Consider the following 18,173-nt stretch of genomic DNA (forward strand, 5'->3'; position numbering starts at 1 on the left):
CCAGACGCTTACACAAACGACTGGAAAATTTTCTTAGTTCACTTTGTTTCTTTTAAAAAACACATTCCTGTGACCCACAAAGCTTACGACATTCGAAAAAAAGCAAGAAAAGTAAGAATTTTATTCAAAATCAGCTTTTTGAAACTTTTATTTAAATGTTTTATAAGAATCAATTTAAAATTTCACCAAGGCAACAACGAATTTTGACAATTTGAATCTGAAATTGTTCAATCGCATTGAATTAAGTTGAATCATCTAACACAATTTGACTATCAAAAAATTGATAGTCAACAATCACTTTAGCCGATTCCACCCCAGTGTTCTTTGTCCAAAATTGTATAAACGTTATTAAAATTTATTTTCTAATACTCATGCATATATTTTTATCCCTGTATTAAATTATTGATAAATAAAGCTTACAAACAAATATAATTTTAAATTGAAAATGAAAAACTTAGAAATCGATTGGCATTTAAATTTTTGAAAACAAGCTTTTTTTGCAGGTACATTTTAAAACCTTAAAATACAGGAAATATTTTAAAACAAGACTCTTTTTTACATGAGCAAGTTCGTACGATCCAGTCATGTATTTTATTTGTTTCTTACTCTACTAGGTATGCCCTTTAAAAAAAGCGTACAACAACATCTGTTTATAATGTCTACATTTTACAAACATCTATTTTTGTTTATGTTCTTATCAAAGCCGCAAAGCCGAATAATTGCACATGCTTAAAGATTTTGCTTTTCCTTCCTTTCCAAACAAATCGAAAAGAATTGCCGGTTCTTATTTTTTTTTTAAATTGTATCTTTGCGGGGAATGTCTTTTCTCGAAGTTGACTGAAGTAAGCCCAAAATAGATCATTTAATCGATTAACTCGAATGGATAAGTCGCTTTCCACATTGCTTCCGATTTGTGCCTTAATTTCCTTTGAATTTAGTGTAAATTTTATATAAAAATCACACTGTTAATTTTTGTTCTTAAAACAAGAAAAATGTCCGACATTATCGAGTTTTTGGAAACATGCCGGATATGCAAAGAAAACGTTCCTATCGAAAATAATGTTCTTCAAATCTACGATACCACTTGCGTAAGATTCTTGGAAGAAATAAAAGAGATCTCAGGCGTAGATGTAAGGCTCTATAAATTATGATGTAAAACTTAAAACCATTGAATTAAGTTATTTATTTATATGGGAACATAAATAAATCAAATTTAATTATGTATTATCAAGTTTAATGGAGTTTTCGAGCAACCGTGGTATATTTGCATGAACTGCTATACAACTCTTACAGCAGCTCAATTATTTCGAAAACGGTGTATTGAATCTTATGAACTTTTTAAAAATAGTCAACGACTAGACGGGAATCCGAGTAATGAAGATCTTTTGGAAAAGGTTTGAAATTTGTACATGCAAAGAATAGATATTCAAAAGATTCATAAGCAATATATTTTCATTTGACAGATATTGAATTACAACCCAGATGCGCCGGTGGAGCAAGAGGAAAGGATGGATGAATTAGTCTTAGAAAATGAGGTCTCATAAAAATTGTGTTATTTTCTAAAATACAAGGGATAATTTATGTTATTAAAAAACGTATATTTCTTTATTTGTTTTAGCCAACCATCAGTGTAAATCAGCCATTAATTATTGAGGAAGTGATAATTACAAATGTTCAACCGGTTGAAAAAACGAGAACCATATCAAGAATTTGTGAAATCTGTGGTAACGTGTTTGAAAAGAAGCGAAACTTCAAATTACATCTCCAAAGACATACCAACAACAAGCGTTTTGAATGCGAGTAAGCAACTATTTTTATATGTTACTTATTATGACTTGCATACACTTAAATAAGTGGAATTTACATTCTTGCTATTGAGGGATAATCCAGACTTTTTATCAAGAGAAGAGGGGGGTTGGTGTTCAAACACTTAACAAAAAGACGAGTTTTTTTAAAAATGTTCTTTAATTTTCTGTAAATGTGCCTGGAAAAATTTAAATAACAGAATGTGTATCTTAACCTTACATTAACATATGGGCGATTATACAAAAGTTGGGTAGCTTTTGAGGATATTTTGTTTACGAAAGTTATCAAATCAAACTTCTACAAATTCGGGTGTATATAATAGCTAATCTAATTAATATATTGTTCTCAATAGATTTGACGCCACAAATTCGTATTTGCAAAAAGAGGAACTAGATTTAAACGTGGCTAAAACATAATGTTGTCTTTTGAATATTTAAAAAATACACGAGATAATTTTTCAAAAATTGAAATAGAATCGAAAGCCTTGAACAAAGAAGTTAATCAAGAATTTTCTGATTTCAATAAAAGAAAAATTACAAATATATTGAACGACGGCTAAGGTTAAAAAGAAAAAGAAAAGCTCTATGGATCTGATAATTTTAGAATTTGCACTTTTTATGTAATAATAGATAAATTGCTCATAGAAATGCACAAGAGTATTGAAGCTTACATTTACATCACTGATATATTCGGATTTTTTGCATTATTTTAAGTATGAGTGAAAATGAAGTAAAAATAAAAGCAAACATTTTGGTCGAAATTTTTCGTAAAGATTTAGAAATTTAATTAACTTACGAACTAGAGCAGCTTATTCAAATGATGAAATTGCAGCCACAAGTGTTTGCTTTTCAATTTCAAAAAGAAAAAAGAGGCTGGGATGCGACCCACACTGATAACTTCCCATCCCGTCTGTCGATTTGTCTTGCTTAAAAGTTTGTCTATATGTACTTTTTTCAATTTTTACCAAATTTGCGTACTATTTTTTGTAGATTTTATTTTTTATGAAAAAAAACGGACTGTTGGATTTTTATATAAAAATTACTGAATATTGAAAACAATATTTTCTGTGAAATAAAATAAGTTTGAAGCCAATATTTTTAATTTTTGAAAAGCTATTTGAGCCGAAAGTAAATTTTTACCAAGTTTTAGTATTGTTTTTTTAGAGTTTTATTTTTTGTACAAAAACTGTCATTTCGAATTTTTTAAAAATTTTACCAAATGTTGAAAACAATATTTCTTATAAGATAAAATTAGTTTGAAGCCAATATTTAAAATTTTTGAAAAGATATTTTAGTAGAAAATCAATTTTTACCAACTTTTATACATTTTTTTTAGGTTTTTATTTGTTGTAAAAAAAAACTGTCCGTTCGATTTTTCTCAAAATTTGTCCTAATGTTGAAAACAATATTTCTTATAAGAAAAAATTAGTAAGAAGCTATTATCTCAAAGTGTTTAAAAGATATTTGAGTCGAAAATCATTTTTTACCAACTTTTGTTAATTTTGTTTGTGGTTTTTATTTTTTTGTACAAAAACTGTCAATTCGATTTTTTTCAAAATTTTACTGAATGTTAACAACAATAGTTTTTAAAAGATAAAATTAATTAAAGCCAATATCGCAGAGTTTTGAAAAGATATTTGAGTCGAAAATCAATTTTTACCAACTTTTATACATTTTGTTTAGGTTTTTATTTTTTGTAAAAAAAAACTGTCAGTTCGATTTTTCTCAAAATTTTTCTTAATGTTGAAAACAATATTTTTTATAAAAACAAATTTGTTAGAAGCTATTATCTCAAAGTGTTTAAAAGATATTTGAGTCGAAAATCATTTTTTACCAACTTTTGTTAATTTTTTTTTTCGGTTTTTATTTTTTTGTAAAAAAAACTGTCAATTCGATTTTTTTCAAAATTTTACTGAATATTAACAACAATAGTTTTTAAAAGATAAAAGTAAATTAAAGCCAATATCTCAGAGTTTTGAAAAGATATTTTAGTCGAAAATCAATTTTTACCAACTTTTATACATTTTTTTTTAGGTTTTTATTTTTTGTAAAAAAAACTGTCAATTAGATTTTTCTCAAAATTTTATCAGATGTCAAAAACATTATTCCTCGTTGCACAAAATTGTTTTAGAGATGAAATCATATTTCAGTCGTAAAATTTTGGAGGTTACAAATTTTTTTTTTAGTTTTTTTGATTTATAAAAAAAACCATTATATTGATTTTTTTTTAAAAATATACCTGTTTTGTATCACGTTACAATATATTATATAAAATTTCATTCAAGTCTCTAGCGTTTTTGGTTCGTAAGATATTTAGGGTTAACCAAAATGTTCACCTTTTTTTTAAACTGCTATGGTAAAAAAACCACCCACGCAATTTTCTTGAGAGCCCTTTCTGCATCTTTCTGCCTTATTATCTGTATAACAAAATTTATTTGAAGTCGATACCTCTTCTGGTTCTTGAGCTATGGACAACGAAAAAAACGTCGCGAACGTACGGACGTACGGACGTACGGACGTACGAACGTACGTACACACGCACGCACAGACATCTTTCTAAAAATCTTTTATTTCGACTCTAGGAACCTTGAAACGTCGAGAAATGTCAAAATTTTCAATTAAACAAATCGGACCCATTACAATAACTTCCTATGCGAAGTTAACAAGAAAGTTTGAAAGAAAAATCTTCTCTTTTTTTGTAGGAAAATAAAACAGAACCGGACATGAAGAATTGTATTGATTTTTTTGAAGTATTTTGTTAGCAAGTCTATTATTACCATCGTTATTATTCTTCTTTCCGTAGATTCTAATTACAAATTCTAAAAAATTACTGTTTTGCGTGAACCTTTTGGGAATATTTTGAACTTAAAAGAGTCAACAAAACGAATGGGGTTTTCCATGGGTAGATTCAGAATTCCTTTAAAAATTGATTTTTTTCGGGGCGCGTGGAACACATTTGAATCTGTTTTTTTTTTTTGTTGTTGTCATTGTATTTGTGTAATTTCTTGGGCATGGTATGGATTGCTGTTGAACTCTCAAGCTCCCAGCTAAATATTTTTTTAAAATTGCAATTTTGATCTTAAATCAAAAATAAATCAATTTATTATTTACCAAAGAAATGCAAAAAAAAAAAAAGAAGTGTTTTGACAGATCTAGATTAAGAATAAATTGATTTATTTTGTCGATGGAGAATTCCATCAAAAATTATGGAGAGAAAAATTTTTGGTTTTTGAATTTAAGGAAATAGATCCATTTAACTACATTATTTTTCTAAAAATAAAATTAATTAAAATTAAGGTAAACAAATAAGTTGGGAAGAAAATTAGGTGTGCAGTGAGTGCCCATTACAAATTCACTTCAGTTATCGAAGGATTTTAATCCTTTATATTAAATTTATAGATTTGAAACGTTTAGTATGTTTTTTATTAGCCATAAGTTTAAACGAAAACGTTACTTTTGCTGTATTTGAGACATTTGTATTCTTTGTATTCATCTAAATTCGTGTTTAAATCTCATTTTTAGAGCATCTTAATCAAATTTACTTCAAGAAGTGGATTCCTTTAATTTTTTTTAAATCTTTAAAGTTATTAGTTTTACTAGTATTTAATAGAAAACTAGTTTTGAAAAAAGCACTTGAAGAAAGCCTTACACTTTTTTGTGCTTCAAAAAAAAAGGATGGAACTAAAGAGCAGTTTTAGGAATTTAAAGGCAACTTATCTTATTTATTATAGGCGATCTCTTATTCAAGGTTTCTTCTTAAAGTCATATGAAATAATTTAAAGCATTACTAAAGTATATGCCCTAACCCGTGCATCCGCCATTGCTTGGCTTTATCGTTTCCGAATCAACTAACTAAATGTGTGTTGCTATATATGTTAAGGAAAACCCTATCTGTAAGAAGTTATACTATTCGTCACCCAGCTCTTCTTGTGAGTATTTTTTTTTGGAGGTTAAAGGCAGTGAAGGTAATCTTCTCTTGGGAACTTTCTATAGACCTAATAGGTATATCGATTTGGAACAAATCTATAGAGTTATTGAAGAAATTACTGTTATCTCTTCAAACGTTATTATATGCGGGGACTTTAACTGTGACCATTTAACTGACAAAAGGTTAATTGAAAATATGAGATCCTTTGACTTGCACTCAGTGAACAATACTCAACCCACCCACTTTTCCCAGTCTTCCTGTACGCTGATGATAGACCACTCCTATGTAAGTGAAAAAGATAGAGTACTGTTATATGATCAGCTTGAAACACCAGTTTTTTCTAGATATGATTTTATTTTTTTGACCTATGATTTTAATTTAAATGTAAACCAAATGTTTTCTAGAATTCAGTTTAGAGATTTTAAGAATATCAATAAAACACGTCTTGAAAATAATATAAACATGATAACATGGAATGACATCTTCCTAATGCCTTCACCAAATGACCAAGTCGAGTTTCTAAACACAAATATTAATATTTTATTTGATCGACACGTTCCATTAAAAGCACAAACTAGAATCCGCGAAAATAAACAATGGTTTACTAGTAGAATTAAAGAACTTATAAATCAGCGTGATCTAGTATACCGACGCTGGAAACGGTTCCGTGTTTACGAGCTCTGTGATTTGTATAAATCATTGCGAAATAAAGTAGTTCAAGAGGTAAGACACGCAAAAGTACAGTTCTACTCTAACCGTCTAGAACTAAAATCGGATAGTCGTAAAATATGGAACAACCTCCGCAAGCTAGGAATAGGCAAACAAAGAAATAATTTTCCAGCTGAATTGAATATTAATGAGCTAAACAGTAAATTTGTTTCTACACCTATAATAACTCTAAGAGACCATGAATCTCTTAATACCATACCTCCACCTTCTACAGACACTTTGTTCAGTTTCGATTGTGTGAACGCCTTAGACATAGTTGAAAGTTGTATAAGTATAAAGTCAAATGCCACTGGTGCTGATGATTTGAATCCTATTTTCATTAAAGCTATTCTTCCTTTGCTTCTACCCTATTTTACACATGTAATAAATTCAATCCTTACAACTGGCATTTTCCCACATCAATGGAAAAAAGCAAAAATAATTCCCATCCCAAAAAACTCGCTCTGCAATGAATTTAGACCAATTTCAATACTTCCATTTCTATCTAAGGTATGTGAAAGGATAATGCAAAAACAATTAAGCAACTTCGTCAGTCGCAATAACCTTTTAGTCGATGTTCAATCAGGTTTTCGTTCGCACCATAGCTGTATAACGGCAATAACTAAAATAATTGAAGACATAAGGACTGAACTCGATATTTATAATGTAACTTTTTTAGTCCTATTAGACTTTTCAAAAGCTTTCGACATGGTGAATCACTCGATACTTCTGAATAAACTGCGTCACAGATTCAAAATATCTTCAGAAGCTATTAAACTACTTTCTTCCTTTTTTCTTAAATGGAAATCTCTCCGATTTTCTTCCGGTTCAACAAGGAGTTCCTCAAGGATCAATTTTATCCCCCTTCTATTCTCATTATATGTAAATGAAATCGGTTTCATTATAAATGAAGTATCAAAACATTTATATGCTGATGACATTCAAATTTACAAAAGCTGTCCTTTGGGTTTAATTGACGACTGCGCTTTCACCCTGAACCAAGAACTAGAAAAGATATCCTACTGGGCGTCGTGCAACGCAAACAAATGCAAATGCCTGGTTATATCAAGAAAAGAATTAGACTTAACATACTTTCCTTCCATATTTCTAAACCAAAACCCGTTAGAATTCGTAAATTCCAGTAAAAATCTAGGAGTAATTTTCAATAAAACATTGACCTGGAATGACCACATCAACCAATTAGTAGGTAAAACTTATGGAACGCTTAGAACGCTGTGGACCGCCCAAAACATCACTCCATTGAAAATCAGACTAATGCTTGCAAGGAACCTTGTAATACCTGTTCTCACTCATGGATGCGAAATTTTTTACAACTGCGATTCCATCAGCAAACATAAATTAAACATAGCATTCAATAGTGTCATTCGATACATCTTTGGCTTAAGAAGGTACGACCATATTTCACATTTGCAAGAGATTCTTCTTAGTATGCCTTTTAATGACTTCATGAAGCTTCGAACATTGATACTGTTTTTTAAAATCTTGAAAACACGCCAACCAGCTTATCTGTTTGAAAAAATCAGAATGTCAACATCGAATAGATCGACATCTGTAATTTTGACACGCTTTTCGTGTTTGACCTCAGAAAGGCAATTTTTCATCGCTGCATGTCGCCTCTGGAACTCACTTCCAACTCATTTGCAGGATATTAGTGATATACATATTTTCCAAAAAAGTATTAAAATCTTCTTTTCCAACCAAAGCAACTAACTTAACTAAATGAACTATCTTCTCTTCTTAACTTTAACTAACTTAACTATCTTTTCCTTCTTCTATTTCTATTATTTCTATTTTAACGTCAATTAATATTTTATTTATAAATTATTGTTATTTTCTTTTTTGTATATAATTAAATTTTATATTATTTTCTTACCGTATTTTTTTTTTTTAAATTTGAATTGTTATATAAAGTTAAGTCATAGGCTTTCACTAATTTATAAGATATCTATTATCTTACTGTGTAAGCGTTATAAATAAATAAACTGAAACTGAAACTAAATTCTACCCAAATGATTGAGATCTATAAAAATTGTTTCTGTATGTATTTTAAGTTAGTTAGAAGTTAGAAAAACTTTATTTGAAAAATGATTTTAAAATTAACAATTATCATACTATATGGTTTGGCCAGTGGCCGTCTACCAGATTGACAATGTATTTAAGTTTAATTGTATAATTAACGTAGTTGTTTAATTAAAAGTCTGCTTCGCGGATACGTTGTCTATAGGCCAATGCGGTTGTTATAAATGTATATAAAATTTTCCAGCCTAATTTTCCATTCAGAAGTTCTAATGTTTCGGCCAATTCCATCACAGCTGCTCCAAAATATTTTATACGAAACTCTTTCAAAACAGGACATCTTGCAATGAAGTGTTGTACAACTTCTCTCTCATTAAGATTGCAAAGGTCGCATAGGATCGGCAGATATAGTCGATGCGAAATGTAATTTAAATTTAATAGTTCGCCTCTTACTTTAAATATAACATTTATCATACTTATGGGGAAACGGTTGAGGAGGTATGTTCGTTCTTGAAGGTCTAAATTTAGTTGAGTGTAAATCATTCTATGTTGCGAAGATTTAGCTTCCTTTATAAAACTTCTATACGCGACATCTAAAGGGCTTATAAAATAAATTAGGTGGCGCAACAGTCTGTTGTGAACCAGGGCCTAGTGACTTACAACTCTCAACCATTCCTGTGTGCGAGTACTGTTGTCAGGGATGGAGGTGACCTACAGTTTATATGCCGAATCCGAATGGCTAATTTAAGAAAGCACTTTTTCATGACAAGAATTACTATTGGAGAATTTGTCAAGAGGCAGCACCCGTTAATACAATTTTAGGTGGCACAGGCACGGATAGAACCCAAGACCTCTCGCATGACAGTCCAATGCACTAACCGTCATGCCACGGGTACTACTTATGGCTTATACCGAGTAAAAGTTCGATGTTTCACCTAAGCTAAGAGCCAACTCCTCCCACTCTACATTACCTTTGGATGACAAAATCTTTTTAACTACTTGTCTCGGCAATATTTCTTCGTCCATTTCATCGCCTTAATAATGAAGTCAAAATGCAGCTTTAAGGTCCTTAAGAACAATGGAGCAAATAAATTAGAGTGCAAATTGGTAGCCGAAAAATGCGCTTAAGGAAATACCTGAGGAACTTTTCTACCTCCTCCAATATCCGAAAACTTGCGCGGTATAAAGCATAAATGTTTAGCTTTGTACTATGCTTGACACCTTTATTATCGATGCAATGTTTCCACACAGAAGAAACTGCTCTTTTCGATTCCGCTAGCTTAGACTCAAAATGCTTTTTTTATTATTAAAACCCCTAAGTATTTGTACTCTTGAACAATTGCAACATATACACCTTTGTACATCCACTTTTCATTATTTGAATATCTTCCTCCTCCGCCCCGAAATATCATAATTTTAGACTTCTGTAAAGTAACTGACAGATTCCAATTTTCACAGTATGTCCTCAGTCTGTTCACCATACTCTGCATTTCTTCCACCGATTCAGAAAAAAAAGGTAATATCATCCGCAAATATCAGTCCTGGTATCCGAGTACTTCCGAACTGGATTCCTCCTCCGACCTCCTCAAAGATATCATTAATAGACAAAACAAATAGTAGTGTGCTCAAAACACAGCCTTGTTTAACTCCCATTTCTGTTGAAAACTCTTCAGATATATACTCCCCATCTCATACATAGGCCACATTATTTTCATACATCGCTCTGACAAGGGTAACGACTCTACTGAATACTCCAGTCTTATAAAGCTTATAAAAAAGCGCTTTACGGTCAAACGCAGCCCGAAAATCCACGAAAAAGGTGTAAAGTTTTTGTTTCCTTCTTTTGAAGTCCTCTGCATCAAACTGAATAATTGGTTTATAGTCGAATAGCTCTTTCTAAATGCTGCTTGAAATGGATTAAGAATTTTCTTTTCTTCCGCCCAATGTGTAAGCCTATTAAAAATTAGAGTACCGAAAAGCTTTACGGAAGAATTCAAGAAGGAGATGCCGCTATAATTTTCCGGTACATCATAAGATCCTTTTTTGTGTAAGGGGTATATTATTGACCTATTGAAGCTTTCAGGGACGTCTGCGCTCTCAAAAATTCTGTTGAACTTCTCTGTCAATACAAATAAGAACTCTATGGAACAGTTCTTAAAATACTCTAGTGGAATTCGGTCTTCACCCGGTGTCTTACTTATTTTGGCATTATCAATTGCATTAAGAAGTTCATCTTTGAAATACGGAGCTGCGTACTGGAATCGGTGCAAAATTGCGGGGCGTTGAGTAATTTCGCTATAAATAAATACGGAGTTCAGACGCTTTCAGTGATGCAGCCATTAAATTGGTTCTTCCGTTGATTGATTTGGCGGCTTTCCAAAATGCTGCGGATGACTTTGTCGTATTTAAAACGTTAATGTTTTGACGCTCTAGACTTTCTCTTTTTTCAAAACAGAGTTGTTTAAATGTTTTATTGGCATCTGCATACATTATTTTGAAAAAAGATGTGTTGAATTTCCTCAGCACCTTTAAGAAAGCGAACAATTTTTTTCTTGCTTTTAGACACTCATCGTCAAACCATCCCTGCTTAAAAATATTATAAACCTTAACTTCCGCGCCCGCTGGGACAGCTTTGAGTATCATTTGAGTCAGGTCCTTAAGTTATAATTAGTTATGTAACATATGTGATGCAAGTTCTGATTTTAAAGTATTACGATAAATGTTAAGAAATCTATCTTTCCATCTCAGCCTGGGAAGCAGCCTCAGTTGCTTTGTGTTGGTTGTATCTTCGGTACCAGAGACTATGTAAGACACTTCCAAAGGCATGTGGTACGAAATAGTCTGTTCAGCTATCCTAAAATCACTGACAATCGTATTCCATTTGTCGGACACAAACAATAGTCTATTACTGAGCACGATGTTCCTCGAATAAATGTATAGTCGCCATTTTGATCGCCATTGCAGCTTCCGTTGAGCATCCTTGCATCCAAAGAATCGGCTATTTCCAATATTTTAGCGCCTTTCGCATCACTTATATTATCCTTAGATCGGCGATAGTGGTTAAAGATTGTTGACGAAGTTCCACTATTAAATCTCCAATCAGAAGTAAATCCATTGAGCCTAGCGTTTGTAAGGTTACGCAGAGTCTGTTATAATCTCGTCCAGTGTGAATAGTTCAGTTAAATGGTTATAATGTGGACCACTGAACCATTTATTATTAGCTCCAATACTTCCATTTCTTCAACTTTTAAAAAATTCATAGAAACAACATCAAGATGCTTGCGATATACCCATAATCCTCCACCACTTCCTCTCCCAAATGCGTGTGGCTTTACTGCTGGAATCCAGCTTAATTCATAATTCTTTAATAAATCATTAAATTTATAATTTTCATTATCTAATACTATTGTAAGTTATTTTTTTAATGTTTACCTTGAGTAGAAGTTTTGATAGTTTGACAGTTACAATACGACCCTAATGCTTTTTGGTGTACTAAATCATGAGCTATACAAATAACGTACTTTCTAGATTCTTTTTGAATTCCTTATTTCTTTAACTAATTTCACAATAATTTACAGATTATGTCTACATAAATTTCATACTAATACGGAACTCAAATGCCATATGAGAAAACATACCGGAGAAAAACCATACCAATGCAAATATTGTCATCGCAAATTTTCCGACTATGGAACACATAAAAAACACGAGAGGTATGTTTAATGTCATGTTAATAATATTGAAATACTTTTAAATAATAAATATGTCTACGTTAATGAAATAGGAATGTTAACAACAGAGTTGGGAAAAAATGATTACAAAAATGATCGCATACGCAATTTTTCAATTACTTTAAAATGAAATTGAATAATTTTGAATTACTAATTACATATAGTTAGTACATGTAATTGAAAAGCATCATTTACTTAAAAAACAAGTAATTATTGATTTTTTAAGTAATCATACACAAAATAGTAAATAAATAATATTTGTGTCAGTTACATTTTTCGTTTTATTACCAATATAATTTTCTGAAGTGCAAGTTCTTTTTAAAAGAATGTTATGAAAGGATATTTTCTTTAGAAACAATAACGAGACTTCTTCATAGGAACGATAATAATTAAATAATAATAATTAATTTGATTTTCACAAAAGCAGTTTAGGCAAATTTACTTTCTTACTTACTTAAAGTGGCGCTACAGTCATGTGTGAAATAGGGCCTCACCCAACAAACTTCCCCATCTAGCTTGGTCCCTAGCTAGATGTCTCCAGTTTCGCGCTACAAGTTGGGTGAGGTCACTTTCCACTTGGCACGTCATCTGATTCGTGGTCTTCCTCTACTGCGCTGTCCCGTGAGTGTGGATTCGAAGACTTTCCGGGCCGGAGCATTGGTTTCCATGCGCTCTACGTCACCCAGCCATCTTAGTCGTTGGACTTTTACCCTGGCTAAGACTAAGTTGCTGTACAGCCCAAAGAAACAGCGGTTAGCAAGAGTTATTCTTCGTTTTATCTCAGCGCTGGTGTTGATTTCTGCGTTTACAGCGGAGTCTAGGTACACGAAGTCCTTGACTAACTCAAAGTTACGTCTGTCGATGGTTACGTTTTGACCAAGACGTCGGTGTTGTAGGTCCTTTCTTGACTTTGTGTTGCCATCATTAACCGTTTAATCCATTTTTGCCGCCTCTGTTTCAATACTCACAAAAGCCCCATTGACATCACGCTGAGTTCTTCCGATTATGTCAAAGTCATCAGCATATGCTAGTTATTGGACAGACTTTTTAAAGATGTGCCTTTAGTGTTGACGTGTGAGCTCTGCACTATTCTTTCAAGTACTATGTTAAAAAATCACATAACAGCGCATCACCTTGTCTAAAACCTTTTTTGACATCGAAAGGTTCTGTTAAGTTGTTTCCAACCTTTTTGGAGCAGCGTGAATTCTCCATGGTCATCCTGCACAAACGGACGAGTTTGGTAGTGATGCCAAAACAAGGCTTGGCTCTATACAGCTCTTCCCTGTAGATGCTGTCATATGCGGTCTTGAAATCGATGAAAAGATGGTGGGTGTCGATTTGGTGTTCTCGGGTTTTTTTCAGGATCTGCCGTAATGTGAATATTTAACCGACTGTGGACTTTCCTTGTCTAAAACCACACTGATAAGGACTTATCAGGTTGTTGACGATGGGCTTTAGACGTTCACATATTACGGCAAAGAAAATTTAATTTTGTAGGCGATGTTTAGTAGACTGATTTCTCTATAGTTGGTGCAGTTTAGAGGGTATCCTTTCTTCAGGATCGTGCAAACATCCTTTTTTTCATTTGGACACAAGAAACCTGTTTCGATGGGTGTGATTCGTTTTGACACTTCAAGTCTATAGGTTTTTATCGGTTGTTGTATGCTCAAAAAGCTACAAATTAACTCTGAGCTAGTGGAAGAAAAGGTGAGAGTAACCACATCCAGGGGCACCCCTCAGGGTGGAGTTTTCTCAACATGAACGGCATGCTCTCTAAATTGAAATCAAGTGGAGTAAGGATAATAGCCTACGCTGATGATCTTGCATTACTAGCGACTGGCAAGTCCCTACCCACTATCAGTGAACAAACCGAATACGCCCTCTCGTTGGTAAGCAAATGGCCTAGGAACTGTGGGCTGACAGTAAATCCAGCTAAAACAGAACTAGTGCTATTTACTAATAGGCGCAAAATACCTGATTTTAAATTACTTTCAATTGAAGGCTGCCCTCTTAAAATCTCTGATCACGCAAAGTATCTCGGTATGATCTTAGATAAAAAACTAAACTGGGGCCTGAACACCAAAGATAGATTTAAAAAGGCATCGATTGCCTTTTACTCCTGCAATAGAATTTTCGGGGAAACCTGGGGACCAAACCCTAAAATTATCAGATGGATGTATTCGGCAATAATTAGACCAATACTAACCCATGGTAATTTGGTATGGTGGAAAGCTTTAGAAAAGAGCACGAACCTGAAAACTTTGATAAAAATTCATAGACTTGCGTGCACTGGCATTACGGGAGCAAAGAGATCCACTCCAACTGCGGGACTGGAAGTTATGCCTCCTTGTTCAAGAAACTGCGGCCAAAAGTGCCCTGAGACTTAGTCAAACTAAAGTCTGGATAAACAGTTCTATAGGACATGCATAAAGTTATGGGTCATAGTACTACAACAGACTATAAAATACCCGAACTTGATTGTCATAAACCATTCCAGGCTGCCATCCCAAGCAGAGAGGAATGGATAAATAATATACCATACTCCAGTGAGTCGTCAATAGCTATCTATACTAATGGCTCCAAAATGGACACTGGTGTAGGGGCAGGCTTCTATTCTGAAGCTCTCAAGTTAACCGCCTAGCTTAGGCTTCCAAACTACAGTAGCGTCTTCCAAGCGGAGTTCTTGGCAGTGACAACAGCTGCTAAAAAGGTATCAATGATGGCGACACCATGAGCTAATATCACCTTTTAGATTGATAACCAAGCGGCAATAAAAGCAATTACTGTAACTAAGGTAAAATCAAAGCTTGTTTCATGCTGCCGCGAAGAGCTTAACGTTCTTAGTGTACACCACAATATTAGACTTAGAATTAGCAAGATTAGGGTCAATGCTTGACGTAAGCCAAGCTCAGTTAGTTAGCACCTCTACCTGTTATTTAAAACAGGAAATCTCAAAAAGTATAACTATCAAGTCCGATGAAAGGTGGAATCTGCGGCACTATAAGAAAGATTTAGCACTGTTTTAACAAACAAAGAACGGAAAAAATTATGCAGCTACAGAAGGGATCACTTCGATCTCTTGTGAGCATAATCACTGGACATAATTTGTTAGCTTATCACATGAAAAAGATGAGAATCAGTTCAGATGATCTATGCAGAGGATGCCGTGACGAGGAGGTGATTGAAGACACCCCGTACTTTCTGTGTCACTGTCCAGCACTCTCCCATCAAAGGAAGAAACTGCTTGGCAACTATTTCTTCGGGGATTTAGAAGAACTCTCTAGTACGCCTGAAGACATCACCGAAGAACTATTGGCAAGATATATTTTTGTGTTGTCATTTCGGATCGACTTAAAGATTTATCGTGTGTCATATGGATTGTAGCTCCAGAGTCGATGTACCAAATATCATTCTCAACTCTTAATTCATCACAAGCTTTCAACTTCAGTGACGAGCCCAGAATATGATTTTGGCAAACTCACTAACAAAACTGCAAGAACTTTATCTTCTTCTATAGGTTTTCCAGAAGCTCACCAATTCGAAGAATGGTGCGGTCACTCATTTTACCACCAGTATAAATAAATAAATTAGGTGGCCCAACAGTCCGTAAAGAACCAGGGCCTAGTGATTTACAACTCTCAACTATTCCTGTGTACGAGTAATTGCAGGGAGGGACCTATAGTTTGTATGCAAATCAGAGCGGCTGATTTGAGAAAGCACTTTTTCATGACAAGAATTACTCTTTGAGAATTTGTTCAATTCCTCGCAAGATGCAGTAACCATATAGTGAAGACCATTTAATAACCTTCTTAAGTACAGACAACTTATACTTCTTTAAAGAAAACTTCACTAATACTGGATGCATCAATATGCATCAGTTGACCATTCTTGACGCTTAACGTCAGATAAGCTTTCCCTTTATTTTCAAAATCAAAGGAAACATCCTTGAACGCTTTCAATTCTTGAAATATGTACGCCTTTATAGGGGGACCATATCTGAGAACAGTATTCGAGGAGAGGACGGACCAAGGTGATGTAGAGAGATCGGGTAACGTAGGAGTTGACAAAATTCATTTCACCAGTACAAATGGATTGCTAAGGAGAAAGTATTGACGGTGTGAAGTTTTTACTCGCTTTCGTGTAAAAGTAATTTACCGTCAGCTTTTTGTACACCATACTGAGAAATTTTTGAGATCTCGTTGGATAAGGTAAAAATCATGCATCGACTTAATGAACTTGAAAAATTGTGTATCATGAGCGTTAAGTGAGGCATGGGAATATTTAGAAATCCACTCCATAACATTAATTGTATGGATATTAAAAGGAGAGGGCCTAATTGGCTACCTTGTGGTACGCCATAGGTTGCAAGAAAAGGGCAGGAGGGAGCGGATCTAAAGCGAATATTATAAACGCGGCTCTGGGTAAATCGATTAAAAAATCGGATGTTAAAATTAGACTCCAGTTCAAATAGATTTGGAGTGGAGATAACAGCATTCGTTCCGTTTTCAAGCGCTGTCAGCGTAAAGGACACGAATTCAACAAGGTTGATACTTGTAGGCTTAAAATTCTCAAAACTATGTTGTTTAGGGGAAATTAATTATGGATGACAAGCGTCTTATAGATGGTCTTCTTATATGGTTTGTGCCTCTTGGGTTGACGCTAGACTTTTGTACGATTCTTTCCAGAAAGATGATGAAAAAGTCGCATAACAGTGCATCGCCTTGTCTAAAACCTTTTTTGACATTGATGTCTCTCACGATTTTTATAGATCAGCGTGTATTCTCCATCGTCATTCTGCACAAACGGACAAGTTCGACAGGGATGCTAAAAGCAGGCATTGCTCCGTAAAGCTCGTCCCTACAGGTGGTGTCATACGCGTCTTTGAAATCTATAAGATGTTCCTGGTTTTTTTCCAAGATCTTACCTACCTTAATACATCCTTTTTGTAAATCGTATAATGCCAGATCCCAGATACCAAAACTAGCATAGCTTTTCTTGCATCTACAAGGAGAACCAATTCACCAGCAGAATTAAATTTTATCGACTTCTCGGTGAGATAACTTGACCTCGTGTTTCGTCTTCTCTTATTTTTGACCCGTTGCTAATTGATGTCACATCTTTGTCTCCAACGAGTTGTTAATCAGCATCAACAATACTATTATCAAACCCTTTTTTTATTAAAATACTTTAAAAATTTGATTAATTTTAAGTTGTGACTTATCACGACATAAATGAATAATTAAATGAAATGTCTCAATTGAAAAAGTCACTCAAGTGAATACCACAACCTCTCTCGGGAACAGTGATAAGATTAAAAGCGTTTGTAGATATAATACTTAGCAATAGTAGATAGCTAAAAAACAGACCTTTAGAAAAAGTGATCTGGCTCATTGTTTTTAAAACTATTATTTTTTGTCCTTACAGAACTCACACAAACGAACGTCCATTTTGCTGCAATTTTTGTGAGAAGTCGTTCACAAATCAATTTATGCTGAAAAACCACATCTTGATTCATACTGGCAAAAGAAATTATAAGTATGTTTTGTATTTTGCTATTTTTACAATAACTAATATTAACTTAATTTTTATTTTTTTCTACAGGTGTCATACTTGTAACAGGGACTTCATCTATCCAGGGCATCTAACAACTCATTTAAAATCATTGTTTCATAAAAAAAATTTAAAACTTATTGAGCTAGGAGAAAAAATATGATTTCAAAAGTCATGTGATAAAAAATGTGTTTTAATAAAATTTTTAAATTAAATAAAAAGTCAAAAATTCTTCAAAAAATTTATTTGCCACTTAAGACACAATTAATTGCGGAAATCACTGCGAGGCCTTTTCTATGCACCTACGACTAGTCGTGCTCTGAAGCTCTCAGAGTATATGATGCGAAAAGCACTGGCTTTTCTACCCCTAGCACGAAAAGTGCTAAGAGTGGCCCTACCCCAAATGAGCTGGTA

The 18,173-nt window shown here is 33.4% G+C and overlaps 1 protein-coding gene across 1 annotated transcript; it reads left to right on the top strand.

The window, feature by feature from the left end:
* The first annotated feature begins 992 nt into the window (after positions 1-992).
* On the top strand, positions 993-17,932 carry LOC129945280 (transcription factor Ouib-like). Its single transcript, XM_056054941.1, has 7 exons — positions 993-1,130; positions 1,233-1,394; positions 1,464-1,535; positions 1,619-1,800; positions 12,057-12,191; positions 17,634-17,744; positions 17,811-17,932. Exons 1-7 carry the CDS (start codon positions 993-995, stop codon positions 17,920-17,922), a joined length of 912 nt encoding a protein of 303 aa, XP_055910916.1. The 3' UTR covers positions 17,923-17,932.
* The last annotated feature ends 241 nt before the right edge of the window (positions 17,933-18,173 follow it).

Source organism: Eupeodes corollae, chromosome 1 (assembly GCF_945859685.1).
Source record: "Eupeodes corollae chromosome 1, idEupCoro1.1, whole genome shotgun sequence".
Classification (NCBI taxonomy): Eukaryota; Metazoa; Arthropoda; class Insecta; order Diptera; family Syrphidae; genus Eupeodes; species Eupeodes corollae.